This window comes from Struthio camelus, chromosome 5 (assembly GCF_040807025.1).
Source record: "Struthio camelus isolate bStrCam1 chromosome 5, bStrCam1.hap1, whole genome shotgun sequence".
In the NCBI taxonomy this organism is placed as follows: domain Eukaryota; kingdom Metazoa; phylum Chordata; class Aves; order Struthioniformes; family Struthionidae; genus Struthio; species Struthio camelus.
Genome location: NC_090946.1, coordinates 22603779 through 22622427, shown reverse-complemented (window position 1 = coordinate 22622427; position 18649 = coordinate 22603779). Strand labels below are relative to the sequence as shown.

General features: G+C 40.4%; 1 protein-coding gene across 7 annotated transcripts in view; it reads left to right on the top strand.

The window, feature by feature from the left end:
- The window catches only part of LMO1 (LIM domain only 1), an 86727-nt gene that overhangs the window by 26003 nt on the left and 42075 nt on the right, over positions 1-18649 (top strand). Inside the window, exon 1 of one of the 7 annotated variants that reach the window (XM_009684707.2) lies at positions 3469-3998. The exons of the other annotated variants lie outside the window; for them this stretch is intronic. Coding sequence (XP_009683002.1) covers positions 3974-3998 — 25 coding nt within the window. The 5' untranslated portion in view covers positions 3469-3973. Of the gene's footprint in view, positions 1-3468; positions 3999-18649 lie in introns of those variants that run through there. 7 annotated transcript variants of the gene reach the window in all.

Here is an 18649-nt window from a genome sequence, read left to right as displayed (position 1 = left end):
CTCCGTAGCAGAAGTGAGAGGCACAGGTGAGCAGTGAGGAAAAACGGAGATCTGAAGAGGGTTTCCTAATAGGAGTATTTGGGTTCTTTCAAGTTTTCAAGTATTGCAGACGTACTCATTAAGCACAAGGAGCTCAGGGCTGGCGTGGCGGTGGTGTAAGGAAATGAAACTAGAACCATTGATTATCCAGACAGTTCTCAACAGCCCTCCTTCCAGGAGATCTTGGGAGCGGCTATATAAAAGGGAATAATGGCGATGATGGCTGAGGGAAAGAGGAAATTAGTGTGGGGTGCACTTAAAAAGAAGTAAAGTAGGAAACAAACCCCTGATGAGAGGGATGTGGAGATCAGAGTAACAAAACTGAAGTAATGCCTGGGAATCTTCTGTGCTGTTGATGGAGTAGTTGTGTTCAGGGAGAAATTATGCTCACTTTTAAAAGTGCACTGGAGAAATTGGGGACAGGAGGTGAGAGTGAGAGAAGAAACTCTCTTATGAAGAGGTTATTTTACCTTTATACATTTCTTTCTGCCTGATTCAAATAGGTTCCAGTTGCCTGCTCATCTGTGAATGTTAAAAGGGGATGCTGGACCTGCGTAGGTTACAAATGGACTAAAATGGAAGCTTTTGCTAACTAAACTAATTTCTTTTGAAATCAAGCTTGAATGAGCTTGTTAATAAAAATGGATCTGTTTTATTCCTGCAAATGGCTCCTTTTTCAGGGGCCAGTCTGATTTCTACCATCTGAAAATCCTAGCGTTGCAGATAATATCCAGTTCTCCCCTTGATTTTAAGAACATTTGCCTTGTCGGTTTGTTTCCCTCTTTTTGATGTCCCTCCCGGCAGTGGGGGTGCTCACAGTTACCCCTATGTGGAGAAGGCAGGATTTCTGACATGTTTTTCTCCCCCAGCGGTCCTGGTGCATCGCAAGGAGGGCGCTTGTCACCTTGTAGATAGAGCTTGCAATGTGCTCCTTTCTTTTGTATCCCGGAAAGCTACTTGTCAAGCTGCCCTGTGGTCTCGGAGGCAGCTGCCCACTCTTTCAGCCTGCAGGTACTTGCTCGAACAGCGCTTTAGGGGTGCATGCTTGCCCCAGGGTGGCACCAGTATTGCCCATGAGGTCTCATAATTGGTATAGTGCTTTGTGAGTGAAAAGCTTCCTTGGCAAACGCGTCCTTGGTGCTGAGAGAAGTAATAGAGATGCACTAATACTTTTTTCTGGTCTTTACAGATATCACTGACGATGAAAGGGCAGACTTAAAAAATAATAGCAATGATAATGTTTTTGACTTGATGTGTTGTGGCACCATGTCAAGTTATGTCAGGGAGGTAACATCGTTTCATATGTTTGAAGTGACACACTATAACTTGACTGATGCAACATGACTTGATATTAGAAAATAGCACTTTACAGTGGGACTTTCACAAACCTCTTTCTGAAACAAGCGTTAAGAGTTGAGATGAGGGAGGTGGGAAAACAGAGAGGGGTAGAGCACAGGGGAAAAACCTCCTTCCAGGGCTTCATTTTAGGCAATTCCGATGCATAACTCTCTGCTGAATTTGCTTTAGGCAAGCCAACCTACACAACTGCACAACACAATTATAAATTTCAAGATAATGAGAGTTAAGATATTTCTCAAATATATAAATATTTTGATTGTAGAGACCAGATTTCTGCTTTAAAAAGTAAACTGACATCAGATATCATGATAAGTTCCAACAGATTGTGTTAATTGTAATTGCCTTTAATTGCTGTACAAGTGTGTTGGGGGTTGGAAAACTTTTTTTTTTAATTGTTAATGTGTAAAGTAATTAAGCAGATAAGAACTTAAAAATGTCCTTTTGCAAAGGGAATAATGCAAATTTTAGGTCATGATGAAGCAACAGAACAATAAAATATACGGTGATCCAATTTTGGAAGTGCATTATGGTTGCTAGTTACCCGTGTCATAAAAATCAGCTGCAATAGACAATGGCTAATTTCATTTTTATAAAAAATATGCCTTTCTCAAAATTACCAAATGGGGCAACTTTAAATGTACTGTGTATTTTTTGGGTAAGTTTGTCTTTTTTTGAAGGCGTAGGGTTGAAAAGTATGCGGACAGAGAAAACAGTCTTGGAGCTCACCGTTTTCTAATGGAGGCCAATAGTGTATTAGAGGTATTAAAAATGCCTCTTTCAAGTTTAGAAAAGCCTGTAAGTTTTTGCACTGATGCTGTTAACTATTAGACTTTAATTATCTTTGGCATAAAGGCCTCTCGTTTTTAGCTTGTACTTCTTAAAATAAATGATTATTTATGGTGGTTGCAGTCTTATCCTAAAGTACATATTCAACCCTTGCAGACTAGTATCGCAAGGAAACAGTAGTTATTCTAAGTACTGGATGAAAATGGTTCAATGTAAAATGATATATTTAACATCAAATATGTTCAAGGACTGTTAGGATTAAGTATTCAAAATGAAGGGGGAAGGAAAAGCCACTTCAGCTGAGGATAAGAAATCTAATTAAAAATAGGTATTAAGGATATATAACTTGAGCCTGCTATCATGCTTTTTTAAAGAGCACTGTTGTATCAGTTGTGAAGAAGAAGAAGAAGTATCATTAAAATAGGAATGAAATGTTTTCTTGGATTATATGACAAAGATGACTCAAATGGTGCTGTTGATCTTGGTAGCACGGTGCCTGATCCTGCAATCCTTACAGACTCGGAGACAACAGCTTACTAGTCTGAATAAGGATCGTTAGTCGTGCGAGGAAGGATAAAAGATTTGGGCCCCAAACGTGTCCGTTTATATTTCGGTATTGATGGCATCTCTGAACAAGTGGAGTAAACCTGCAAGGGTTTGTACTGTGTTCAGTTTGTTAAAATTATTTTAATATTGACCTAGTAAAAACAAAGTAAAACAGAGCTATATTCTCTAGTTGTCTCTGAAACTAACATGTATGTGTGAAAACAGACCCAAAACGTTTGCATAAAAATTTAGTATCAAGTTTTAAATCACAACAGAGAAGTGACGTCTGGTTGAGTGCAGAAGGGTCAGTGTAACCCAGCTGGGTCTTCATCCTTCGCAGAGAAGTCTTGGACCTGTCAGAAACTACTGGCTGGTTCCAAATGAAATCTCCAGTCTTAAATAAGCCAATCTAGGAGAATGCCCACGCTTTGGGACGTGCATTTATAAAGAGAAAGAAAATATCTTTAGTTCAAACTGCAGTCTGTGAATCTCTATACTGAGCCTTTTTCTACTCTTTTGTGGTCACCCATGATGAAAGGAGACAAAGTTCTTAATACCTGATACACTTGAGAGAGGGAACGTGTGTTAAAATGAAATATAGAGGCTATACTGCAGGTGGTGCTGCTGAGCTGGAAAGGCTTAAATTCACCGTGAAACCCTGACAGGAGAATAAGAGGGGTCCCTGGGAAATATGTGCATTTATTCAATAGCAAGTGTGCAAAGCTCACAAATTGAGAGACAGAGGCAGCAGTAGTCAGGCTTAGGTATTCTATCCTCTCTGAATATGATTTTAGATTTAGGTTCAGCTTAAATCCAAAGGGAAAACACTTTATAAGGTTGAAAGCTGTGTAGTTGCAACAGCTAGGGTTATGAGCTATCAAATGCAATTACATTAAAATAGATTATACTGTGTAAATTGAGCCATTTAGAAGGTGAGAACCAAAGAAACAGCTCTGATTCCCCTTCTTTCTAAATTGCAGTTTTAGTTCCTTGCAATTCTGAGGCACAAAAGTAGGTGAGACTGCTTTTGTATCTGCAAAGTGCTTCATTTCTGAGTGTAATTCTAACTGAGTGCAATCTAGGTTAAAAGCTGGACAACTGGGTAATTAGAGCTCACTTGCTGCTAAAGGACGATCAGCTGTACCGTAGCTCATTTGTGTTCCCAGAGACTTGTTCTCTTCTCTCCTGAGCGGAGGCTGCTGGAGAAGAAGCATCTGTCCCCGGACTTTTCTTGATTGCTGAGATGATGGTGCTGGACAAGGAGGACGGTAGGTGGGCTGAGATTGTGTAAGCCTGTAGTCGGTGTCTTCTCTGTGCTGCTAACGTTTAAATAAATAGTTCCGAAGCAGATGCGCGTTGTGCATATCGGAGTGCTCTGCTTTCAGCCTCTGATATTTTCCCTTGTGTTGATAAAAGCATGCTAGCTCTTTATTTTTTTCCTCTCTCCTCTGGCATGATTGAACCAATTGAGAAGGGTTTACCCCAGGCTCTGTTTGCTGAAGGACATAGCAGAAACAGCTTGATTTGATTTTTTTTAAAAATCTGTTTAGATTTTTCCTCTTCAAGTTACTCTAATATATCCATTTTAGCCCATTTATTGTAATAGCTTTTACTGTAAATCTGATTTTGAGATTTTTCCTTCCTTTTGTATGTCATCTGTGTCTCTTTAATGTACATCTTTAATATCCATTTCTCACAAATTTTCTTCATAGCTATAAACATAATGACAATAAGCTAATAAGCTACTCTGGCAAAAAAGCATTGGCTTATTCTAAGAGTTTACTCCCCTCTCTAAATGGCAGAAATTGCGGTTCATTTGGGAGGTAATTTAATGAATGAAGCTGAAGGAGAACTTGACTTATTTTGGGACTTTGCATATACTTGTTTCTTAAAGCTGTCGAGTCCTTATCAAGGATGACTAAGTGGTGTGTATTGATGTAAAAAATATTTCAGGACTAGGCAGTGCTAGCGAGTTGTTAGAGTGACCTGCTGCTGCCTTTTGCACATTGCGTACCAGGGTGTGCAACTTAACTGCTCAATCGCCAGTAGTTTCTAGGAGGGGTATGGTAAGTCTAATCACAACTTTTTTGAACGAGTTTGTTCTAAGGCTGCTTTGTGGCTCATTCAGGACTTTTCTCCTAGCTGTACCTTGAAAGCAAAGATTAAAGCTTGAGTGAGACACTTCTGTAGTAGCCTTCTGGGTAGACTTTGTCTGTGGTTCTGCCTCAACTGCCAAAGACCTCCACCTTGGAGGTGTTCTGACTATTGAAAACGAGAACTGCATCTTAACGTCTAACACCTATTTATCGCTATTATGTCATTATTTCCTTTCACCTTTATAAGTGGGTAACTTCATATGTTGCGTAATATGTGTGTCGCTGAACTCTGCGGTTGGTGGTGATGGTGGTTGTCTTTTTGTTTGTTTAAGAAAGCTCTTCACATATTATCACAGTAAAAAAAAAAAAGTTAGTGATAGGCAGTGGTCATTTGGAAGTAGAAGAAATTGCTGAATATTTCCAAAGCTGTAGACAAATGATAGCTTTTCACAGGGATCCAAAGAGCTTGGAGAAACTGGAAGTTGAATGTTTCGGTAGCAGCATTGATTTTACTTGAATATATGTGTTGCTTTTTAAAATGTTTATGATAAAAACTTGTAATGCAAAGTCACTTGTTTTCCTTTGTCAAATTGGTGCTAATCATGTATTGTTAGTAGTATTGAAAGCAAGCTATGCCAACGAGTGGGCACAATTTTTTTTTCTGTCCTCCCCTGCCCCATATCTGTCTTACGATGTTTTACTAATTTATGTAGAATTAATAAGATACCAGAGGAATAATTAGAAAAGAGTGTTTGACCCTTTCAAATAATGGATGCTTGCTTACCTCTAACCAGAAGGTTTTGTACTGAAGTTTCTCTTCCCTGCCTCCCCTCCCTGCCTCCCCTCCCTACCTCCCCAAATAGTATTTTAGATCTTTTATCTCATGGTAGGTTTGATTTTTTTATTATTATTATTTTTTTAATGATCGATCCAGTGTATTCGTATGCGTAGAATTTAAGCCTAGTTTTTGGGATGAAATGTGACCATTTCATCTCATTCTAATTTGATGCACTTGGGGCAATGATAAAATGTGAACGATCTTTTCACAAAGACTTTACACCTTTACTTTAAAATATGAGAAAAACCAGAAGTGTGGTGTTGTCAGCATCCTCTTTTATGTAGATTCAATTAAATCTTGAATAAGAGTAGACAAATGTGGTGTCACAGTGCCCATGTATAAGTTGTCTTGCATATATGAATTGATTCTATGGTAATTAAGTTGGCATCCTAAAATTGTGAAATAATCTTTCATAGGTAAAAAATCTGGTATTCATTCCTGTTGTGCTCTTACAAGTTCCTTTGTTAACATAAAATCTGAAGCATCTGTTACCCATCTTCTCAATCAGCTTTGCAGTTGACTGGACTGTGGATAAAAGACATACTAAGTGGCTGAGTATTGCTTATGCTGGGAAAACAAATGAATCTAACAGGGTTTCAAAGGCTTTGAAGCAGTGTCACTCTCAGAGGTGTTCAGTTGTTTTCTTTGGCAGTATAAGTTGAAGCTAGCTAGTTTACTTTATTAGAGGCATAAGGCTATTCTTGTAACCTTTCTCTGATTAAGATGAATTTGACTGTCTGACCTTGTTTCTTACTGGACCACACGTGGTGTGCTAGGTTTTTGTTTTTTCCTTCTCAGACTCCTCTCTCTTAAAAGATAGCAGCTTTTTTCTGTATTTTGTTAAATCTTCCTTTTCAGTTTGTGCTTCCCTATAGAACTCTGTTCTGCTATGATGGAGCAATGCAAATCAAGCAGAATAGCCCAAATGAATTCTTCATATTGGAGGCAGCATGTTTGCCTGCATGGAATCAATGATGCATCATGGAGGGATCAAATTTTTGAGTTTAATGTGTGAATAATGCTTGACACAAAACAAAAATTCAGTCATCATAATAGCAATTAGGAAAAAGCTGCAGCTTATCCCAGCTGTAATCTCTACTAACAATGAAGCACAGCCTAGTAATCAGCATGTATAGTATGAAATGCGCTAATAGAAATCATGGCTCTTTGTTATGTGTGCGGGGGGTGAAAGTTTCCTTTTAGCTAACTTGTATTGTGTTAACTAGACATGGTATCCTTGAAACAAATTATTGAATGTATGTGCACTTCCAGAAACACAGCTCAGATGTGTATTCATCCCAATGTTTCCACAGACAGTAGCACCCAAAATCATGGATTCTATGTGTTTTAAAAGCAGAACACTAAATATACAGCAAGAATAGGTCAAGTGAACAGTATATGGGAGGACTCTGTTAACAGGTACCTGTACACAAACCTTGACGTTATTTAAAAAAAAAAAAAAAAGCATAGCTTTTAATTTAAAGAGTAATGAAAAATGCAGATGCTCAGCGGTTGTGTGTGTGTTGGGGTGGGGGAATGGTTCTTGGGTTGATGGGAGGTATTTAGGGCAATGAATATTAGGTAATTTGAAACGGGATTAGTAGCAGTAGTTGGGTTCCCTGTTGTGTAAGAGCCCATCTTATCCTGCACAGAAGGATAGAAAAGCAGCATTTAGAATTAGAAAAGCAATGACATTGATTGTGTAATGGCAGGCCACAAACTCTGTTAAGAGAATGGTGCCACAGCACTCTAGCTGTGGGAGTAGGGCTGTGGATTGACTTAATAAGTGAATGTGTCTGTTGCCATATATATGGATACCTATAGATAGATGAATATGGGGAGATCTATCTCCAGCAAGATTGATGAGCCTGATGAGCTGCTTCTGTTGGCAAAATCTTTATACACATAAAAATAAGTACGGGTTGCACACAAGCCTAATACAAAATCATGCCATATAGGAGGAAGAGCTGTCCTGTGTGCTACCGATATCTTTTGTTTTCTTGCTAAGGTATGTAACTTGGGTATATCTACTGAAGAATCACACGAGAAGAGAGGAGGGGAAATGACAGGATTTTCTTCTCACGTGGCAAGGAATTTAGTTGTTCTGTTGCTTAATATTCATAAAGCTTTTTTTATTATTATTTATCCTTTTTCTTTTCCTCCCTTTTCTACCTAGAACCTTCTCTGTGGTCCATCACTATCTGGCTTCCCATTTATAGAGAAGCACTGCACATCTTCCCAGACAGGAAGCTTGTTCAAAGAAGGCTTGATTTTAGGTTACTGAAAAGCCTGTATTTCCCTATTTAGCTAGGTTACCTGTCAGTTTGCGGAGGGCTCCGTCTTGACACAGTGTAATTTCAGAGGTTTGGTCAGGCTTTAGTTCATGATACTGTGTCCTTTTGTGACTCAAATGCACAGCAATGGATTAATATATTTATGAAGTGGGAACACAAGGTTGTGAAGCAGAAATTTGAGTAAGACCAGAGCACACTCGGCAGTAGAATAAACGATACAAGACTTGGTTGCGAAAAAGCAAAAATTTTTTTTGAATGTTTCTCCAAACTTGATCAAATGTAGAACTAATGGTGGTCTTCCTAAAGGTACTTCCTGCTCTCAGAATTGGCAAGTACTGAGGCATAAGACAGCTGCAAGAAATTGGTAATGAAGTAATTCCCTAAAATTTTTCAAGAAATGAAAAATGCTGTAGTTAGAGATCTGGGTTATCAGAGCTCCAATGAATGAAATCTGGTTACTTATCCTATGAGATGACGACGACTGGAAGGAGTTAGCAAGCTACTTTGTACAGGTATATTTGGGCCAGGCAGTCAAATTCTTCTTAGTGTCTGCTCTGATCAGAGAGCTGAAAGATCTGGGTAGACGTCTCTATCGGGTGTCAGCGTTCTTAGGTCCCAGGTGCTGGTAAGATGTGGTAGTTGTCTGCTTGACATAATAAGTATTAAAAGAGTTCGTAAACGTTTCTCAGCTTGGGTAATATGGCAGAAGCAGCTGGTTCTTGGAAATTCATTTGCTTTAATTTTAGTTTAAATGCAGTAGAAAGGATACTTGATACCCTGGCAGCAGAACATAATTTCTCTTCTTTGGAGTTAGTGTTAAGCTTTATTATCTTTAACAAATACAACATGAACATGTCAGTGTGTTTGTCATAGCCATTCTGAAAATATTCTCTTATGGTAGAATTTTCAGAAAAATTCCTTTTAAAAGCAGTGCATTATTAATAAAGTAATCCATTAGGCCTGGTGATAAAGGGTCACAGCAGAGTCTGAAATACTTTTCTTAAATGGTTAAGAAATTTATCATGGTTGGAGGATTAATTGATTTCATTTGGAGGTTTTTTTTTTTTTTAAGGTTTTCGAGCTTCATTTAGAGACAGTTTTACTCTATTTGTAAATACGTGCTTACTGCTCAAAGTTTTGTTATGCTTTCATTAGTATGAACTATTACATTTCTGCTAAAGGTGAACTATTCTTTTAGCGTTATGACTGACTGTATCTGTGAGGAGGCTTGCTTAGGTAGAGAATATAAAAGTTTATAAAAAAAATAAAGTATTTTACTTGAAATCATTCCAAAATCAGAATAATGGTATGAAGTATTAGGTGTTGCAGTGTACGAATAAAAAAGGCACTGCCAATGCTGCTAAATGCTGAACTATAAAATTCTAATGGGTCTATATGTTTTTTAAATTGGACAGAACTGTCGTCATTTAGAATACATAGACATTGTTTTAAACAGTATAGAAATCGCTGCCCCCAACTTCAATAATGTGCGTAACTGTTGCCAGGGAATGATTTATTCACTGAATGTAGCTCCTATTCATTGAAGACTTAGGGGTGGAGAGAAGGGCGACTTAAAATGAAACTTCTTCACTGTTAGATTAACATAATTAAGCCCATAGATGGCCTGAAAACAATTCACTGCATGCAGCTACTGTTTTTTAAGTGTGTGTGTGTGTGTGTGCTTTTCTCTGTTCTCCAGCAGTGACTCCCAAGCCTAAGTTTTCAAGCCCGATGTTGGGTACTATCTGTGCAAGCAGATGCTCGACTCTCCTTTCCAGTGAATGTATTTGCAATCTAGTTTCTTCATACATTGCACATCAAAGCAGATAATGGGTACTGTTGTCCAAATTTAGAGGATCTTTTTTAGTTGCATTAAACCTTCCTGAATTCTTTACTGCAGTGTTCAGAGTTCTTTGCATGCTAATCAAAGTCTGGAAAGGTGGTTTGGGAAGTGAAAGTAATATATATATTTTTTCCAAGTATTGATTCCAACAGTTCTACTTTTTCTTAAAGACTGTTGCATATTCATGACTGAGCTGCAGAGAACTTGGACCAGAATTAAGCAATTAACCCTCTCGCCAATGTAAACATCCATTTGAGTCAAAGCCAGGGACATTCCTACTCAGTTTATTATGGATCTGAGATATAGAAATGTATTCTGGAGGACTGTTTCTAATAAATAAAAAGGCATAATGAGAATGTAACTGGGAAGGAAGACAAAAGCAGCCATGCTTTAAATTGTTAATGATGGTGCCAGTGGCTGCAGCTTTACCACAGCTGTTTAAATTGATCAGCTAGTGAAAATGTTTTGTTTTGGCATTTTCCCTGCATGTGCAACTCTTTCGAAGGGACTTCTGGAAGCTTTTCAAAGGGGAATCATGATCTTTTTAAAACAAAACGTAGAACACCACAGTTCCCGGTATTTTGAACTCCAATATTTAAGCATGCAATTCGGTTTTTCTTTTGCAAAAATGTTTTTGGCTGGCATGCCATTGCTTCCCCTGAATTTCCTTTCGCTCTCCTCTGTTTTTATTTCCCTCTCTCTCTTCCTCAAAAATATTGCAAACTACTCATATGAGAGGATGCAGTAGCACAGTTCCGAACTGTCCTTTTTTTTTTTATTCTTGTCTCCTCTATTTTTCTGGCGCTACTGAGCTTGGTCAGAAAAGCAGAAAGGTGCTATGTCAATTTGCTATGCATCTTTTGGTCAAGCATCCAGTGTGAAATTGTTCTGTAAAATGTACTTTTTCAGAGGGGACTTGCTACTGATTTGTATCCTGGTTGGCTCTACCTTGCAGCTGATGTGGGTTAACTGATATCTCTTTAATGCTTGTATCGTTTCCTTCTACTCCAGAGACATGGGTATATGTTTCAAAAGGATACAATCCCTTCAAGTCGAGTTGTAGGGGAAGGTCTTACTTTCTGTATGTTGACAAGGGACACGCATAGCTATCTGCTAGTGGAGGACCAACTTGAACCGAAGAGCCTTGGTGTGTTTTGCAGAGCACCTTCTGCCTTGGGTTCCCACGTGAAAGAGTGTGTGAGCAGACCCGCCTGGGACCTGGCATGTAAGCCTCTTTGTGGCACACTGGGTGCCAGGTGACTCACAGATAGGCTGTGCCTTAAATAATCTTAAGCAATCTGGTTTCTGCCCAATGTACTTGTTGTATGTGTGGGAGGGGGTATCGAACATTTTTCAGAATCCATTATATATTTATCTTTATACGCCTTTGTGGAAAATGATTTCTGTAAGTACCCTGTTATGGTTATGAAAGCCTGAACCAAGCATCAGTCTCAAACCCTTTGACCTGTCTGCACAGAATGGAGATCTGTTTTGAAAAGGACTCCTTTATATCTGTTTTTACTCCATGCCCTTCCATTCATTTGCCTATACAAAGCAATAAAGGGTAAAACTAAAGTAACATAAATTGGTCTGTCTTCCTGAATCCATGTCTCGCTAATGTACCCAGATTAACTCAACTGTAAATTGTCTCCTTTGGATGTCGTGTCTTGCTAAAAGTTTCCTATATGATTCATGATTTGGATTGCTTTTAACAGCTATTGGCTAAGCAATATGGTAAATGTACAAGGTGATGCAATTGGCATTAGTGAGAGGATGCACAGGAGCATGTAATGCAGTCAATACTACATTAACTACTGATGCCCAATTACAGAAACTGGAAGAGTGGCTTTTAGGAGCATTAGGACTTGCAGAAGAGCTGAGATCACCTGCCGCTCCTTGCCTAAAAGCTTCACCCTTTATGCGCTGGGATCAAAGCAAACATTCAGTTGCTAGTTTGTCATGTATAGCAACGAAGGTATTTTCCCCCCTCCCTTTTTTCCCCCCCAAAAAAGTGTCACACTGATGCTTTTAGCACATGTAAATTCATATCTCCGTATTTCCAGATCCTCCTTCCATCTCCTGGGGCAAGACTTTATTTGAATAAAAACTCTTCAACCACCCGTGTTTACTGGTTCTGTTTCTTTGAAGCTTACTACTTTAGCCATTTTTTCTTTTAAAGAAATACTAAGTGCAATTTAGTGTCCTATTTCAGTGTGTCAGACTAGACTCCCTCTCACTCCCCCCAGCTCTTTCCTTTTTCTAATCTGTATATGATTGTTTGTGACCTCAGCTGGCTTGAAGTCTCTAGAAAGAGTGTTTTAAAATACAACCAGATACCACATAAAACAGGATATTTGAGTGTGTGACCTCTCTGCAGTGCGTGTTCGGATTAAGCACACATTGTTTCCACCATTGCTTTTAAAACCCATTTGCAGTAGACTGCAAAGGACCACATTACACTAAAAGACAGTGCGTACTTTTGGATTGAGCTGGGTGTGATCACAGTTTCTAAACCTATTTTTAAAATAATGAACAATGTCACTGCTGTATGGTGAAACCAGCAACCCTCTAGACTTTGAGCAAGATGGGAAATTAAGCAGCTCTAAGAACATTGACATTTTTTAATATAAAAAACAGCTGGCAAGTGGCTTATTGCTCTTATTTCAGCATTTGTCTTTACTTCCAGCTATGATACTTGGCACATCACTGCTGCTTTTAATCCTCAAAGCATCTTACCAGTATTAAGTAATTCTTGTGCTCCTCAAGTTAGCATCTCTGGAACAAAAGCCTGGGTATTTGTGGTGATGTGCCCAAAGGCCCAGAGGAGTGGATGGATTTCTGTGAGTTGTCTTGGGTTTCTTTATCTCCCCTTTTTCTCTGCGCAGCCCTTGCTGCCCTGCCCAGCGAAAGAGGAAGGTGGCATCTGAAATGGCGTCTCTTGATGTGGCACGTGGCTTTGGGCCCTCACAGTTGTTGGGCCAGTGCTGGTTGTGTCAATCCCTTCTCAATAGACTACTTTTTTTTTTTTTTTAATGTCCTTGAAGATCAACTGTTGATGCCAAAAGAGGAAAAACCTTCACTAGCCTCTTCCTGCCACGATTATAAGCATCGGTCACGTTCCCTTCTGATTCCTGCCATGAATACAAGTGTTGGTCGCGTTGCCTTCTCGTGCGTGCGTGCGTGCATGCAACAGAAGGATGAGGCAAGACCACGCTGTAAAATGCTATGACGTTCTGCAGGAGCTTCCTTAACATCCCTTTCTTGGCAGATTGTACCTTAACAACTTTGCCAGCTAGCATTGTGGTTCTGGGTATGATTGCTCCGAGGTCACAACCAGCCCTGCCGCATATCTAGTTAATGTCTGTGTGTGTTCAGCCAGTCTGGCGTTCGGGTTTGACTATTGATGGAGGAAGGAGGGACTGAGGGGCAGTAGGGGAGAGCAGCAGCGTTGTTATTTTTACGAGTACTGTTGCTTTCAGTTCCTGATCGATGCTCTTTTGAACATTGGAGGGGGAGGGAGCAGAAGGTAACCTGCTGGCTTTCGCCCTGCACTAATGTGTTTAAAAGGTGGCACCAGCGCTGGAGGCGTGCGGGAACTTGACTGAGCTCTGCCTTCAGAGCAGCTTCAGTGCTGACAAGTATCCTGTGCTTGATGCTGCTTCCAAGCTGTACAAACAATGCTTTAAATGTCTAAAGTACCCAGCAGGGCAAGTCAAAACGTCCTTGAGTAACTTTGTATTTAGGCAATGTTTTCTCTTTTGCTTTGATCAGGAGAGAACAGCTGTGTCTCCTCTTGTGTGTGTGTTTGTGCACACCCCCTCATGCACGCACATTCCCCATCCTTGTGCGGTGGCTGGGACATTTAGGGTAGGCTGTTATGCCTCTTTGTTCTTCCACAGTATTGGTTTTTTTCCAGGGAATCTAAGTTGGAATTTAGAACAGACAGACTAAACAAGGTTTTAACTTGCTCTCTCTCATTCCCTTATCTCTCTTTAATTTGGACAAAGTTAAAAAAAAAAAGTATAATAACACTCCCTTTAAAAACAGTATGTGTATATATAATCGATTCATTGACTAGTCTTTTTGGGGATTTTTAAGTATTCGGTCTAAGTGGGCTGCTCAGTGAAATTTGTACATTCATAAAATAACTGATTGAAAAGCAATATTTCAGATAAATACAAGCCAGCGATCTATCAGCAGTTGTAATAAAAGCTGGGCTTCAGGCTGTGATTTTATTTTGAAATAATAAGAATTGCTTTATTCTTTTTACTTGAGTTACCATGGTAATTCTGTCGTGTAGCAGTGTTATATTGATTTAGAAAGTGGACAGTAATATTTCTTTTGTGTTATTCTGTTTCTAGGGGTTGATTTCTAATTTCCACTTGGAGATTACTTTTATAAATTTCTTAAGTCCTTCCACTTTTTTCTCTAGCAGTGTAATTTTCCTCTCACACATTGCTATTTTCTGAGCTTATTGGTTTGCTCTTATTTTAAATTAAACTTGCTGGTTTCAAATATTGAAATGACATCTTTGTCTGTGTCTGTACTTTGGTTTAGCAAAATATTACAGTCTGCTGTTTTATGCTTAATAATTTAAGGGAAGCTTTATGTCTGCCATCAGTGGTTGTTGGTAACTTATGACTAAACCAACACAGAGCTTAAACCTCTGACATTTTAATATTGTGTAATGGTGCTTCCACCTGACATACTTTTTTTTTTTTTTTTGGCCTTATGTGTGTATACTAAAGAGGATGACAATTAAGTTCTTACGATATTAGTAGGAACTGAAAAATGAACTGGCTGCTGGCTACCTTAGGGCTCCGTAGCAACTAGGAGAACCATTGGTTTTGTACAGCATGCAGGTGCCCTTACTGATCACCTCTCTTCCTTTATCAGTTAAGAAGCTTCCAGTATTTTGAAAGCAAAACTTTGCTTTGTAGATGTCTATGTACACAGGTAACAATTGACAAAAAGTAGCAAGCTTATAGCACCGCACAGGGTTGCCGTACCTTAGCTCTGCAGAACTGCTCTTGGTTTGCTGTTTCTTTAAAAAAAAAATCACCTAAACAGGAGGTAACTTTTCCTTGCGACCTTTGCTTTTTTTTCCTGAGTGAGAAATAATGGGTCTATTCCAAATCTGGGAGATGAGAGGAAATGAACCTCAACATCACTGCTTTTTTGGTATTTTAGAGCCTGAAACCTAAGCCATGAATTTTGCTTTAAAACAGAAATGGTTAAGTTTACCTTTCAGTAGAGAGGGTGCGAAAGCTCCTCTGTGAGCACTGAGTACAAATTTCCTGTTCTCGTGAAAATGCTGCTGAGGGGTTTTGCGGTACAAGTAACCGATGAGAGTGGGACTGAAGTCTTGTTTTGTTGCCCTTTAGTCTCAGTCCTGTGAGAAATTCACAGGAGTAAGAGAAGTAGTCCTAGGTGCCCTGGCTGATCTCTGCCGGCTCACAGGACTATCTCTAAGCCGGTGTTACTGTCACCTGGAAATGGTAGAGGAAGAGGGGGAGGCTAGTGGTGGTTGACCCCAAAAGGAATGAGATCCTAATGTGATGGAGCTAGGAAAATGGCAAATGCAATTCTGGAATGGACTGAACAAGAAACTTGTAATAACGATGATGGTTAGCGCTTGAGGAGTGCACTGACAGGACCTTGCCTACAGTGGGTAAACCACAGATCACCCATTCCCCAGGACAGCGAGTCCGGGTGGAAGCAGGGGCAGAGAGGATGCTCAAGGAGACGGAGGGGCCCATGCTTGAGCTCGGCTACCTTTGCAAAATGCAGGCTGATTATGCTGCCCTGAATGAGAATGCTGGGAGGGGAAAGGAAACACGGAGGAAGACGAAAAACAGGCTTTTTACACAGGAAGATCATCTTGTCATTAGAACAAGTGGTTTTAAGTGGCTAAGACTACATCTAGGCTAGAAACTTGAAAGTTTCTGGGCCTTGAAAGAGTTGGCTTCTAGATCAGCCTGCCCCAGGAAGTATTGGGGAAAGAGGGTGACTTGCTTGGGTTAGAGAAAGAGATCAGTACGATGGTCCACAGCTCCGGAGATGGGACTCACTAGTCCTCCTCAGCCTGGACTCCGTGCAGAGAGCTTTATGTCACAGTGTGAAGCTCCGTCAGTGTTTCCATGTAACACCTTTATTTTCATGAGCACTGGTTTGTGGTGAAATCAGAACATAAGATCCTGCCCAAGGATACCTTTTTCTTTCCTATTAAAATTTTATAAACCTGTCATTTGCCTGGGATTTTTAGTTCTCTGTGAAAGTAAAATAAAAAGGGGGCCCCAATGGGGAAGCACAAAAAGGATAGTGTTTCACTTCCTGGATGCTTCCTTTTTTAAAATAACAAAAACAAAACCCAAAAAAGACATGTTAAGGCACAAGCCTGCAGGTGAACTCCTGGGGTAGGAATGGCAGAAGCCATGTCTGCAAGCTTTGAGCTTCTGCTTAATGACCTGATTTGGTTTGGTCTGAGCGTCAAAATGTGTAAGCAGCTGCTGTTCCCAGATATCTCCCCTGGCTTTTCTGCATGCATGTTACTGTGCAGGTGTTGCCTGTGCTGTCAGTTTGAGAGCAGTGATCCACAAACTTTAAAACCTTCAAACAGGTCTCGACCCGTGGGACTGTAATGGCCCTTGGAGCCGCTATGGCCTATTGGCCAATGTCTGTTATATATTAATCTGTAACAGTTCCAGAATAAGTAACTTGTTTTTTTTTTTTAAGTCAGTAATTATAACTCTCCACAATAGAGTGCAATGGCTCCGAATGCTAAAAATCAGTTTTAAAGTAACGCAACAAGAGACTGTTTAATGTTTCTGACAATCTCAGGGCTGAACATAAGTCCTCTGCTTGCTTTCTCCAGCATTTTTTTTCTCGTTCTGTAGTTGGATTACAATATATCCATGCTACCAGAAGCTGACATCTCTCCCCAGATTCTCTGTGATGTGGCAAGCCAGTATGATATTATGGGTCTCCTCAAAATAATGATTTGGTATTTCCTCATCACACATGCTTTTCAGGAAGAGCTTCAGCTGATAATTTGCACTTGCCTTAGTAGGGCTCTATGCTCAAGGGAGCAATCCTGCCCTGGCAGGAGAGAGGACTAGATGATTTAATAGATTATATGTTTATATGTGTGCGTGTGTGTGTATATATACATATACACGTGTATATATACATATATGCATTTCCCTCTATACCTGATCTTTCCATGGGATACAGTGCTGTCTGCATCCTAAGTCAGGATTTGGATAGGTAGCCACCCCCTACCTAAAATATATTTTCTTTCCCTATGGTTCATTCCATTATAGCTGTGGGATATATCTTCTGGGACTGAGTAATTGGCTAGGTCAGAAGTAATCTTTATTTCACGGGAGAGATGTTTACAAACTGATGCTGTAGTATCTCTTTAAAACCCACTGAGAATCTGATTAAAGGCCTGAGGATCTGCTGCAAAGATTGCCTGCTCCCAGTTGACTTGAAAGGGTCAGCATGCTGTCACAGTTTCAACTACTAAGAATTAACTTAAGGCTGATTCAAATGCTGCTCTCTATGTATCGCATTGATTGGACTGCTTTCAAATGGCAAGAGGTAACTTTATACTGTAGCATGTGTGAACTCCATTTAGTTAAATAGGGAAGCTGAATGAATATGGTCACTTGTGACACAGGAGCTCAAAGGTGAATGCATCTACCCCTTCTGCCCTGAATTAAATAGTTCAGGGAGGGTGGGAGAGAAACATAATTCTCATGGTAACCTATATGGGATACTGACTGCTGCAGCTGTTCTTCACCAAGTGCTGCTCCAAAGTTTCACATAATCTTTTCTTCTCTTGCCCACAACATGCTCCACCCTGACGGCTCGACCTTGATGAGGTGGGCTTGCTCTTAGTGGCAACAGCAGCAGAAAGCTCCTTTGATTGGTGAAAAAAAAATAGATCCAGTGAAATGGGTTTGGTGCTGCATAATTATTGCTCCTCTTTCAGGAATTGGTAGCAGCTCTGGGATTTCTAACCTTGTTCCATGGGAGCATCAGTGCTCAAAGGCATCCTGCGTTAATGTGGGCTACCGTTTGTGTTGGCTCGGACAAAGCTGTGGGGTTTGTAGTGCCACGCTTCCAGTTCCTAGCATTAAACCAGCTTTTAAAAAGGTCCTGCTGAAAGCAGCCACCTGACATAATGATATGCTCTGTGGGAAACAATGCCACGCTGAAAACTGGTCTGTTTGAGTGCTATCAGTGCTTGCACCAAAGCAAGCAGTGCTCCTGCTGCAGCTGGGCCAGCAATGTGGAAATGCTGGGGAGTACCTTACGGAAAGGAAACGGGAACTGAGCTAAGGCAAAGGATGCTCCGAAGGAGCCGCTTCTTCCTGCCAGTGTCTCTGCCAAGGCAGCGTTTGCTTCTCGAGCTGATGGAGCAAAGCAGGGCAGATGCTGCCAGGGCTAAACCCATGGGCAGGAGGCTTATGCAGAGTCCAACTGGTGTAAGCCAGTGAACGTGTTGCTGTGTCCAAGCAGAGGCGAGGCTTCCTGTTTCCTTGCCTCTGGTAACGTCTGTAAACCAAAAGGCTGTTCTGGTGATACACTCACACGACTGAGGCCCTTCTTGGGGTTTTATAGATACATAAGTACTGTCCACAAGGGAGTGATCTCAAGGGCTGGTGCGTCTGTGTTACAGGGTTCGGGTTTCCCTTGCCCACTGTCTTGGGAATCCTTCCTAGTGTTGTCTTGAGGTGAGGGAAAGGTGGCAGGAGGAAAGGCACCAGTAGGCTGGCACCAGGCCTTAGGTGTGGGGTTTTTGGTTTGTTTTAGGTTTTGGGGGGGGGGGGGGGGGAGAGGG